This window comes from Prinia subflava, chromosome 14, assembly GCF_021018805.1.
Source record: "Prinia subflava isolate CZ2003 ecotype Zambia chromosome 14, Cam_Psub_1.2, whole genome shotgun sequence".
NCBI classification, from domain to species: domain Eukaryota; kingdom Metazoa; phylum Chordata; class Aves; order Passeriformes; family Cisticolidae; genus Prinia; species Prinia subflava.
The window spans coordinates 8,610,211-8,623,328 of record NC_086260.1 but is presented as its reverse complement, the minus strand read 5'-3'; the positions used below and the strand labels follow the sequence as shown (position 1 = coordinate 8,623,328).

General features: G+C 36.9%; 1 protein-coding gene across 5 annotated transcripts in view; it reads right to left on the bottom strand.

Annotated features, from left to right (window-relative positions):
• Window positions 1-2,478: 2,478 nt before the first annotated feature.
• The window catches only part of CFAP20DC (CFAP20 domain containing), a 69,255-nt gene continuing 58,615 nt past the window's right edge, over window positions 2,479-13,118 (bottom strand). For all 5 annotated transcript variants that reach the window (XM_063411784.1, XM_063411782.1, XM_063411786.1 and 2 more), the window contains 2 exons: window positions 6,803-6,894; window positions 2,479-5,349 (listed from right to left, as the gene is read on the bottom strand). In XM_063411784.1, the coding sequence (XP_063267854.1) occupies window positions 5,300-5,349; window positions 6,803-6,894 (142 nt within the window). In that variant the 3' untranslated portion in view covers window positions 2,479-5,299. The remainder of the gene's footprint in view (window positions 5,350-6,802; window positions 6,895-13,118) is intronic.

Genomic DNA, 13,118 nt, shown 5'->3' with positions numbered 1-13,118 from the left:
ACCAACTGGTTGACTTTTGATCTGCTGACTCCAGCAGCTCTACCAAGCTAATTTCAATTCCTCTATTTTTAATGGAGGTCCAAGGAACATTATTGAATCCTTACTAAAACTTACCACATTTCAAAATTCCTGTTCCCAAAAATCATAACTGATGTCAGTTTTGTAGAAATAAATCCCTGCAGTTTCATTAACCTGAAACTTTATGCCCAGACACAGGTATTTTCACCTGTTGGAAAGCATGCTCTAGTGAGAACTGTGATTCTCATGGGCTCAAACATTGCACATGACTGCTAAGAGCAAATCCCTGTGCTCCTCATCACTTGCCATAACTGCTGGCTTTGACAAATTGGCTCAACAAAGCACCTGCTGCATGTCAGCAGTGCTTTAGTTTGAGATTCACAGGACGAGGATGAAGAAAAACCTTGTGAGCAGAACTCAGAGCCCTTGAGCCTCCCGTGCTGCTCAAGCCGGAGGTGTTGTTCGCAGATCACGGCAATCAATCCCCAGGGATGCTGAAGACATAAAGCTGCTAACTAGAACACAAAGGGCAAGGATCCCAAACTGCTGATTTGGAAAAGCAGGTTACAACTGCTTACCTGTAAAATACTACTGTGCTAATGACAAGAAAGCAGATCCTCTTTGTACTTGACTATGAACTGGGAACAACAGACTCACCCTGAACCTGCTGTCTCTACTCACCTGACTCCTTGGCTCGTTAAGGGCCAAGATTAGAGTGTGGGGTCTCCAAGGACTCACTTTTGCCAAAGCTCTGGATGGCTACTGCTGCACTTCTGGGTGTGACAGGTTGGTGACTGCCTGCTGTGAAGGCAGGACAAGCACACCCACCCAGACAGGCACTGGCAGACCATCCCTGTGACACCAGTTTGCAGCCAGTATTTCGTTGGGTTCTCTCCCCAGAGTGGCCATCTCACATGCATCAGGGCTCACAGTGGTGCCCTGGAACACCTAACCTCTCCCGTGAGACATGTGGCTATGAAAGAAAATTAGTAACATATTTTAAATACCCTTGCCACACACAGAGGGAGTGTGGTCTGATCACTGAATGATGCAAAAATGGCCAGAGAGGCACAAGCATGTACAAGCCTGTGTATCTAATTTTTTGAAAGTCAGAATTATGATTTCATTGAACTTTTAAACTGATTATGGCATTAGCAAGAACAGGTACAAATCTTTCTGGCTAAGGCAGGGTAAGTAAATTATCTCAGTGCACTATCTGCCCTCCTGTGGATTTCAGTGCTACTCGTCCTTGAATCAATTTGTGATGATATGTTTGTACCTGCCACAGAGCCAAATACACAATCTGATCTTATGCCAAGCCACTATTAACAACTGCATTTTCAATTGATTCTAGGATATTCATTAACTGGGATCTACAATTACATATAATTTACAGGCATATAATTTTAAATCACTTGTAGTGAGCTTACTAAGCTCACTTTATGACATTCAAATACATTATTCTTAAAAATTCACTGAGTAGTCAGCTTGAAAATAATTACAGTGGGATAGCACTGGATATAATCAAGTAGAAACTTAGAACAAGAGTCACCAAAAATGCCTATAGATCACTTTGGCCATGCAGCTTTTACATTCCCTTCAGCTGTCTCCAGGAAAGTGTTGTGTACTGAACTGGTGGACTCCAAAGCTGTTCCCCTGACTCAACTCCATTAAAACAAAACTCCTTGGACTTCTTGTGTCATGGACAACTCCTGAGCAACACCTTTTCTCCTGTGTCTGGCATCTGATGTTTTAATGATTTATTTACCCTTTAGACAAGTGTCCTGTTGGTTGGGGGCTGCTCTTGGCAAGCAGCCCTTGCTCTGGGGCTGGGAATGTCGGGCACAGCTCGGAGCCAGGCAGCAGCCAGAAACATCAGGGTCAGGTTAAGTGGGCTTTAGATCAAAACACAGTACACAGTATCCATGCACAGTAATAAATCCATAAATAAATGAAACAAATAAAATACATTCATGTATTTGATTCATTTTATATGGTGATTTCATTTTCAAATGCTATGTATGTTCTGCTTTTTATCTGTATTCTTTCTTTGTGATCAGTAGAGTTATTTTACATACCATAAAAGCAAAATGCAGGCAATTTAAAATTCCAAGTTGGAACTTTAGGACCCTCACTGGAAACTGTACTGAAACCCAGTGCAGATGTGTTAAATGAACTGCATTATTTTATTGCAAGGTGTAATGGAGAGACTCCTACAAAGGTGTTGGACCTGCCCTGTGAGCACAGGATGCCACAGGTGTCACATACACACCTCCTCGCCTTACCTGCAACAAGACTCCAGCTCTGGAGAGCTGGACCAGCCCCTCACCACTCTTCAGCCCTGTGTTGTTACAGCAGTAAAGCCAACAGTAGCTGATACCCTCCCTCAGCATCTCACACCAATTAAAAATACACAATAAACAAGTATTTTTTTTTCATTTTATTTGAGTAAAATCGTGATTTACACACAAACACCGCCAACCTTCTTGATTCAGTTTCATTTGTTTTCATATGGAAGCTGTGAATATTGGAAATAAATTAGACTAGCAAATAACTGTCTTAGACACAAGGAACTTTTATGCTATGTGATCTTCCCCTGCACTACAATTTAATACAAAGCTATAAAAATAAGGCACTATTTGCCAAATAGATTAATTTGGTTGCAAAACTATTATTTAATTTAAGTTTTAAGTTATACAATAAATAATATGGCTTAGTCAGATTTTGCAAGAAGTTAGAAGATACTATGAATACAAAATAATATCCTCTGATGTTCTGACTATGCCAATTCATAGTATTTCCCAAAATTTGGGTCAAAGTAACAGTTCAGACATGGATCACACAAAAGAGTCAAAACTTCCTCATCTTCTTCAGCACTGAGGTGATCTTCAACTGTGTGAAGTGGAGAAAGTAAGAACAAATCACTCTTATTCCCTCCAACAATAACATGAAAATATCTTTCTGTCAGATGTGAGATTTTTTTGCTTTCAGAGGTATAATCTTCTGACTTCTGAATTGTTGCCTTCAAGGTAACAGCAATTCACATTTTCATTATATTTCTGAAGACTTGTACTTAACTGAGGTGAAATGAGGTCAGCTGGAGTTTGCTTAGCAACTGGACTTTTCAAAGTCCAGTAGAGCAGTTTACCAGAAGTACCTTTACTAATAGTGGATCAAAGTATTCATAAGTGGTATTTTCCTCAATAACCTTAACAATTTTTTAGCTTGAACAAAGGCAGTCAGTACATACTTAAGGCCTGTAAAAATGAAGGAATTTGGATTTCTGGTATCCAATATATCACCAATATATCCAGGAAAGGTAAATCTGTGCAAAAGATCTTTCAGTATCAGAGAGGAAAAATTCTTCCAAACAATACAAATTTTAAATCTTGCTTGCCTTAAGTTATATAAAATGCAAGAAAGTTTTCATGTAACAGAAATGAATCTTTAGTCTAAAATACACTGATAAAGCCCTACAGGCTTTTCTTACAGATGCTTTATATATTATAGCTTCTTTTCTGAACCTGTGTGTCTTTCCTATAATCTAATTTTAAGTCATGTGATCTACAGCTTTTTGATAGGAGATAATTCACAGTTGAATGTAATCTGTATCTTGAATTTCATCATAAATGTTTATCCCATACTCAGCCTGCTGATACTGAGTGCTTTGTATGCCCTAAAGCTCCACGATAAGCAATGGCCTGTTATGCAAATGGCAATGGTTTCACAGCTCTCAGAGTCTATTTACAGCCAGGATCACACAGCAATATATAGGTTACATTATCTGGAGACCAGAAAGTAGGCTGGTGCATTTGATGCATACAGAAGTGTGCACTTCATCCTTTTAGAAAAGATTTCAGTTTTGTTTCCTCAGCAGCATGAAACAAATACCATCCGAAAGAAACTGTCTTCCACTCTAACCAAAGATAAGAAGGTAAAGCCAAATAGTTTCCCTCCCTGCTGTGGGTACTTCATCAGGCCTAGGAAACTAAATAGGCTAAGTGGGATATTTTGTCTGGACAGCTCTTGGGAAAAGTGATGCAGTGCAGAAAGAAGGTGAAGAACTGGATGTCTTTTTCTCCATTTCAGATCACATTACACAAGAAAATGGTGTTCATGCCTCAACTCCCTCACACAGCCTTACAATTTCACCTGAAGCCATGCTGTTATTTCCACTGCATTCTTCCTTTTATTATTTTGCTTTTCAGTGCCTATGTGTCACTTCAAAATTATTCTCTTTTCTTCCCTAAGCTTAAATGTCCTTCCCTCTTTACCTTGGAACTGGCCAGTCAATATACTCACCAGTTTGAGTTAGAAATAAGAAATTCTTCAGACCCATCTGAGGTATACCTCTTTCACTGTGTGCCTTGAATTCATACCAAATCAAAATTCTATTGCATCCAGGACTAGCTGGATTTATACCTTTAATCATTATACCTTTAGATTTATACCTTTAGATCAATAATTCCCTGCATGTATTTTCATGTGACCAAAAGGAGAACTTCGCTTTCTAGACCTGTCTTGTTTTCAAAGTCAGGCTCCTTTTAGCAGCTCACAAGCTCATGAATGCATTATAAGGCATTTCTGGGTATTGCAGCAAATTTCCAATGGGAGCACGGAGTATTCAGTTCTGAGCAGACATAAGAAAACTTCATTGCTGTTCTTCTTCCTAAATAGAAGTACTGCTTAAATTTAGTGATATTCTTCTAAAACACTCCACTAGTATGTAATGGTTGTGTTAGAAGGTGTCTCTTGTTTCAAGTGGTACATTTTGGGCAACCTGACCATGTATAGGAAAGAAATGTTTGTGGCCAAATTAACTGATCAACAGGTCACTTTCAAAGAAAATTTCCATCATTGTTCGTGTAGCCACCAGCCACAATTTTGGGGTAGAAGCTGCTCAGAATTGCATGAAAAAACCTCTTGGCAGTTTAATTTGCATCTCATGGCAAAAGCAAAATCAAAGCCACACAAGTAACTGATCTTCAGTGAAGTGAATAAGGAAAAAAAGGTTTTTCCCAAAATCCTTGAGATATATCACAGGACACAATTTATTTAGCACCTCTTTTGAAAATGATACTCCAAACCATCTAGTTACCATGGTCCATCAGGATTTTTTTAAAGCCAGGGTATCTAGGAAAATACCCAGATTCTAATGTTTGATGGGGATGATCTAATCTGGCAGGCCTTTATCACAGCACTTCATAGAGAGGGGTGTCCAGTAGTTCAGGAAAAATCCAAACTGTCCTCCTTGGGGAAGGCAGGTCATGGAATGGCTTTGTCATTCTCTCTTTCTTGGAGAAATGATTGCTTCATTACAGCAGAGAGTACCTGGAGATAGAAAAGCTCCTGTATGAAGTTATCAAAATTACAAACATCCTGCATATACATGAGTCTGAATTTGACTGAATGAAGGTACAAAAATCAAAAGCCAAAATAAAAAAAACCTATGGTATATAGACAATTTCTCTTCTCCAAATGTGCAATCACAGGCACATGATGTAAAATATTTCAGCTTAAAGGAAAATGAGTTTAGGAACAATTCACAAAGCAGTTTGGAAATTCTAGAGTGGATAACAAGACAAACACAAATTACCATACAAACTTATTTTTAAAATATTTTTAAAGATAATAACGCAATTAAAAATTTACAAAAATTATAGATTTACTGCAACAAGCTTTGGATCTCATAATACTAATGAAAAACGTTCTCTGGGACTTTTCATGAATTTTTATCCAATGTGCTTACAGCTCAAGGATGACTGTTCAATTCTGTCTGGCTTATTTAGGACCCTTAACACAACATATGACTTGATTCTTCAAAGCAAGGTCCCTTCCTGACAGAAAAATTGTATTTTGCTGTCACAAACAATTACAAGTCCATGTCTATGAAAATGTTCCCAATTTGAGGGGCATTATTTATTGTAGACAGTAAATCACTGAGATGTCTTTACTGCTTGGACAGTCAGAATACAGGGGTTGGATTTATGAGAGCTCCCAGTGAATTTCTGAGACCTGAAGAACAATGTAAATGTCTGTCCTGGAGGTGTCCAAGGCCAGGCTGGACGTGGCCTTGAGCAGCCTGGTTGAGGGGAAGGTGTCCCTGTCCATGGCAGGGGTTTGGAACTGGACTCCAAGGTCCCTTTCAGCCCAAACCATTTTATGATACTCCTATGATGATGATTCTCCCACACTGTTTCCTAAGATAACTGATATGCAAAAGGGCATTTGAGGAATACAAGGTATTTTCTTTATTCTATTGTTGACTTTCCAGTTTCAGTTAAGGTCTTTACCATTCTCTAAGAAAACACCATTAATAAGCAAGAGCCTGTAACTCTGGTGACAACAGTCCTCAGGAAATCACACTAAGATTTCATTTAAAGCTAAATCTGCAATTTTTCTTCATAAGAGAAGTATCTCTTCTGCAAGTATAATTATGCCTCTGAATAAGAATGTTTAGTCTTTGTGTTCTTTCTTATGTAGGCTTGCCAGCCCCATTAGCATAAATTCCTTATTTTTAACAAATAAGATGCATTTTTTATGAGTTAATCTGTATAAAGCCAGAACATCAGGAAACAGCAACTATATGTTATTCTTCTAGCAAAGGCAAATAATACTCCATGGAAAACTCTGCTATCTTGAGCTGAGATTAATAAACAGGGAAACTTGAAACCAAAAAGTAGTAGGATAGAAAACTATGAGAAGGCAGTACCAGCACTAGAGAAAGAAAATTTAGAAGTGTCTTTCTATCCAGGTTCTTTTTGTTGTCTTCATAAATTCCTACCTGGAGTTCTCTGTTTTGTTGAAGATTTAGTGTTCTCTTCTAGTTGCTGGCTTCCAGGAACGATAGGGCAACTGAACATATTTAACCAGTTCCTGAAAAATACAAATCAAAATATCATTCATAAAAACACAGTTTGTGTTCCTACTTTTTTCTAATTCATTTGATTATTTAAAAAAAATCAGAAGATATTGCAGGTTGTCAAGTGTTCTGAAACAAAATCAAGCTGGATTTTATTATTATAAAAATTAACTTTACAGTTAATATAATTATTAAATATTAAGGCTTTCTTCCTTCTTTAGCCTTTCCACCTGTTCTGCTCACATTAAAATCTGTGGTTTAAGTCAGGTTTGCTTTTCAGATTTCAGCTGGTGTGGCTGTCTCAGCATAGGGTGTACAGGAGGTATCCTTGGAAAGCCTACAGGACCATCAGAGTCTTTTTCTGAGGAATAAAGCCTTGAAATGAACAACTTGTGGGAGTCAATTTGATTCAAAATCTTTACCCCCTCTAGAGAAAGACGCTCAAAGACAATCACAAGATGTGTTTGTGTTTGTGTTTGTGTTTGTGTTTGGTTTGGTTACCACTGACTTGGCAGTGCCTGCTGCCCCTGCAATAGGGTGGCACAGGACTGTAGTGTATCATTCCCTGTCTGGATGGGTGGTGAGTGAGAGCTGAGCTTAGACAGAAAATGGATGCCACTAAGAGTTTTCTGAAGAGAAAACATTGGATTGAGTCTTAATGTTGTTCATATGGGGAAAAAACATTCTTACGCAAATATGTTATCAATAATTCTTTATATGAATTTCCTGTTGTTATAAAACCTTGTATGTAATAGATAAAAATTTGTTATTGAAGATAATATGATTCTACCTACTGGCAAGACAATACAGAGGACTCTTATCACAGGTGTCCTGTATCAATTTTACTCCTGTAAAGAAAAAGATTTTGATGGTATCTTCATCACAGAGGAGAGAGCACTTCTATTCATGGACAAATTATGTCTCTCCCAGACACTAGTGTCGTAACTTCTAAAAATTATTTTCATGCTATCACATATTCACACAAAGGTCAATGTTCCTTTCACACACCCCACTTTATGAAACACTGCCTCTGATTGTTACAGCTCAGAGAGAGGAAAACAGAACAGCTGTTTTTATTGTCACTGTTGTCATGGTTTTTATTGCAAACTGCAGTGCAGTGACAAAGTCACTCATACTATACTATCAGAGAAAGATAGCCCTGGAAGAAGACATCCATGTCACAAAGACATTCTTTGTTCAGGTGACCACATCTTGTAATTCTTTTCATATATGAAATTAATCTCTGCACACTGGGCATAGCTGATGTTTCCTTAAGTTCCCACCTCTCCTTTCCAGCAGTAAAGAGCTGCAACATATTAAAGCTTCCATATCAGCATTAACTAGACTGAAAAATTGCAAGTGGACACTTGAACACAGAATTCAAGGGATCTCAATGAATCACCTAATTTTGATAGAACCAGATCCAATATTTTTGACCAACCTACTTCACTGCAAGGCAAGAGTTATGGAAGGCGATAAATTCCCATATGTTTGCTTCATGCTGATGGGAGCAGTGCAGCTCTAAAGAGTAAATTAAACTTGATTTGGGATTGATTCAACTTACGTCTGGCTGTTCCAAGAGCTGGCATAGAAGCATTATGCATGTGAACTTGTGCTACAGGCCGGGGAATTTAGCCAGAGCTAATCCATAGCTTTGTCTAAAAGGGATAAATTTTTCCAAAGCTTGGCAGATTTCTTCACATTCTAGACTGTAATTGTCTGAACTTGATTGTCCAACACCAAGGAAATAGGTAATACACTTCTATTTTCCGAAAAGCCCTCATGATCTCATGTACAAGTTGTTTCTGTCAGAGAATCTGGCAAGGCTCAGTCAACTGCTACAATTGCTAAAATATGCTGACTGCTTTTTTTTGTTTCTTCTACTTCTGGACTTGTTATTGATTCTGCGTCATCTTCTGTTGGCATGTGTGCATAATCTGGGTTGAATCTGGGGACAGTCACCTATCTGTTTGTAGTCAAAATGGAAAAAACTAATTTTCCGCCTCAGGAAACAGAGCTGTTGGTGTAGAAATCCAGCAAGTCGTATGGCAGATTTAAAGGAAGAGATATTGAATTTTCCCTCATGTCAAAATGTAAAAAACATACTTGAAAATTTTCTTACAATGTCACATTATTTTCACATATATGGCCAAACTTCACAGCCAATCTGCTGTTCAGCTAAGGCCAGTGGGAGTTGGTACAACCAATGCACACAGCCATGTGCTTGCCTACACTTCTCATTATTAGCTGTCTGTCACTGTCACCATATCTGCATTCCCTGAATTTCTTTGTCTACACCAAAGCTTCAGAAGATTTTAGCAATAACAGTCAAATGCAGGCTGATACTTGGTAGCATGGTGGAATATATTTTCCATTCCTGTCCCTTGCATGTGTGGTTTGATCTGCCTGAAAATCAGCACCATAATCACGGGGATCTGCCCATCCTCACAGGATGTGGGCTGACAGCACAAAGCAGCAGCACGAACCTGATTCTCTACAATTGCACTGAAACACAAAGCCAGCAAAGGCAAAGGTGATCTCTCAGAGAAACTGCATCAAATTTAGGGAAGGTAAGGAAGTACTGTGAGTGCTAATCTACACCTCTGCTTCCCAAGCTACCTTTCCTTTCTCATTCACTAGAGCTTTTGCAAAAGGAAGCCATGTCTGAGAGCCAGAGAAGAACTAGAGTATTTCTGCTGGACAACTGCTGAAACAAAAGTGCAAGGAGAGAGAAAGACACTGCTTACTTCTAAAGAGAATTATCTTAATCAGACCAACAAACACAGTTACAAAATGTAAAAGCTTTAGGGTACATATGAAGTTCTACCAGACTGGTATAAACCAGAAGCATTTAAATATTTGTATTTTTCATATAAAACATGTATCAGTGAATTCCTAAAGAAAATAGTATCTGTAAAGCAGAGAGGATGTTAGCGAGAAGGAAAGAAAGATAGTAAGGTAATTACCTCCAATGGAAAAGAAGGAGGCAATTTGTTTAAATTTGAAAACAATGAGGGAACAAGGTAGTAATCTGTTGTTAACCCAGTATTTATGCTATAATAATAGGTTTTGTTACTCAGGAAATCAATGAATTTTAGTTTGAAGTCTCATATCTGGAAGATCTGCGTGAAATATTAAGTCTGAGAAATCAGAGATGGTATGATTTTTTTGAGTAGCTGGGTGATTTTATCTTTGATTTTGTCCTTCACCTATTGGATTTAAATATTATAAAAGGTGTTCATATTAACATTTATTTTGATGTATCTGACTCAGTAGATGAATAACTACTTTTTCTAGGATATCCAAGTGTAAGATCTAATGATTTTGAAGGTCCTAGAAGAAGGCAAAGAAGTTTTTATCAATGACAGAAGCAACAGAGATGTGTTGGAAAATTTAATACTTCCTATTATTGATTCAGTTCTAGTTTTTTCTCTCAATGACCAAGAAAAACAAAGAGTTTTGCTATTCAGTGCCCTCCAACCAAGACACATAATCAAAACATTACAGTAAGGTTTCATTGATGACTTAGTATTACTTTCAAGGATACAACATTTTACACAATGTACATTAAAAACTGGTTTACTACTTCTGTGGGTTAGTAAGCAAAGTCTAAATGAACCTTCTAAAGTCTTGAAGAGAAATTTTAAAAAAAGCTGAGTGCTGAAATCTTCTTGGTTAAATTACACTAGAGATTAAGTGCTGGTGGTTGATGGATAAACTTCTGAGGAGTGGGTTTACAGCAGGAATTCTGACAGATGCTGCTGCTGAGCAGTCACACCAAACTTTCCACAGGAAAATCTGCAGTTGCTTTAGGAAGCAACTAAAGCATGTGTGGGACAGAGGGTTTCAGCAAATTTTAAAAAAGCATCCTGAAAAATGTGTCAGACCTTGACAAAAGGTCAAGGACAAGCATGGAGGCAACTGGAAATATTCTGAGAAACACAGGCTGTGGTCTGTGTTCCTGTTTATTGTGGTTTTATTCTGACTGAATAAAGAATATATATGTTTTTTATTAAAGAAGCTAGTTTATCCCATTAAAACAGAAATCTGATTAATTCAACCCACTCTATTTATGCTATCAATGCCTCCAGCTGTAATCAATGCAATCAATGTACAATAAACCATCTAGAGCTTCCTGGTAACAGTGTAGAATGCCAAATATTGTCTTTTGACATAGGAAGCTGCATTGTAAGAAGGCTCAGAATAGGTTCCACACACACTCATCAGTATCATGTACTTTGGTGCTCTTTAGAAAATTTTTCACTATTCTGAAAGCTATTCTCCACCTCAAAGTAAAATGCAACTGTTATATAATCTTTTTACATTTTTCTTTGAAAATATGACTTAAAAATTCTTTAAAAATACTTTCAGATAATAGTGGTCATAAAGTAAAATCTCACACGACAGTTGAACTGTGTTGGAAAGCAAAAGAATCTTTTGGACATACAAACATAATTTTCAGTTTTATGACAGTATGTTAAATTTTGCAGAAAAAAGGCCTCCATCAGCAAAGTCTGTTGAGAAAATTAGTGATGCTTTATTAAGTAGCAATTATCAATGACAATGTATTAAAATTATTACCATCAACAGAAATCTTTAGAATCAGAAGTTTTTCACTGAAATCTTAATGAATACCTTTGATACTTTGATTTTTTCACAGATACCTTTGCAGACTGGGAGACTGAGAAAATGTCAAATCACTTAGTATAAAGATTTTTAATATTGTACTGTCTTGAGACAGCATACTTTATTGCATTTCTTTTGGATCACATTTAATTTGTATTATTTAAATCAATGGGATCATTTATTCCACTTTATTAAAAAAATTAAAATGCTTAAAAGTTTTAGTATGGTTTTGTCCAACAATCTATACCAAAATTAAAAGAAATATTTGTTCAGCCTTCTAGTATACTGCAAGAGTGCAAGGCAAAGGCTCCATTATATCAAATCAGGGAAAGAAAAACCAGCATTAGTTTTGTATCATTATGGACACATCAGATTGACAGGCTATTCAGCACCTGAAGGGTACAATCACTAACAACACAAAAGATGGTACTTAACTGCATCTACTTAGTGAATTTTTATGAAGTCGAGAGGAGAATGGACTTGTGCCTGGATGAAGTAAGAGGAGCATATTTGCTGAACTGTGTTTTTGCAGTGGATTATTTGACTAACTGTGGAGGGCCAGAAAATGTCAATGTATGAATTAACTGTAAAAATATTTTAACAAAAAAGGACCAAGTCCTTGATATCTTGTGTAGCTAGCAACTTAAATCTCAGTGCATACTTCTTCTGTATGAGCAATATTTAATATCATGTGAAGCAAATCCTGCTGCAAATGCTAGAAGTGCCTAAGTGATATCTTACCACGATGCACTGGAAGCAGAGTGCCAGCTCCCATCTAAAATATGGTCCAGTTCTGCTAAGACAGAGGCTTCATTTCCTCCTGTTTTTAATTTTATTTATTTAGGAAAGTTTAGTAGAGACTATCTCAGTTCTTAGATAAATTAACAAAAAGTCACCTGGCTTTGTAAGACCCTCATCTATTCCCTGATCCATTTTTTTTGGAGCATAAGTTGCTGGTTAAGCTCCTCTAGATTAAAAGATGTGAATTTTCAATTATTTCCATATCTCGTCAGGTTCAGACACATGTGTAACCTCATTAACTTAAGCCAAATTACCTAACACCTAATTAGTTTCTGCTTTGTCACATGTTAATCTTTTATGCATAATGGGAGGTTTGGGTTTATTTTTTGATAGAAGTATCTCCATAGAAATAAATTCTTCACTAAAAGCTTCAGTAGTGAAGCAAGGACTTTTGTAGGCTATTAATAATGAGATTTTTTTGATGTATGTACAAAATGCAATTATTATTTGAAAATATGTTGAAACTAATTTCAGGTCCTGCCACTACATAGACTGTAATAATTCTGAAATCACCTGAGCTTTAAGCTGTCCATTATTGTATCTAAAATGCTTTAAACACTTCAAGTTCTTGAAAATTTTTAAGTTTTTCCATAAAAAATCCACAAACGAAGACAAATTCAGTATTAATTTATACATCAATAACTGTTCAGTGCTACTCCGTTCCAGGTGGGGAAACCAGCACTTTTTAAATGAAAAACTGAGTGAGTTCACAGAAGAAGATATACTACCAAAAGAATACAGAGTATACTTATACATAAAAATTAAGGATTTTTGAATGCATATTTTAACAGAAATCTCAAAAAACAACATA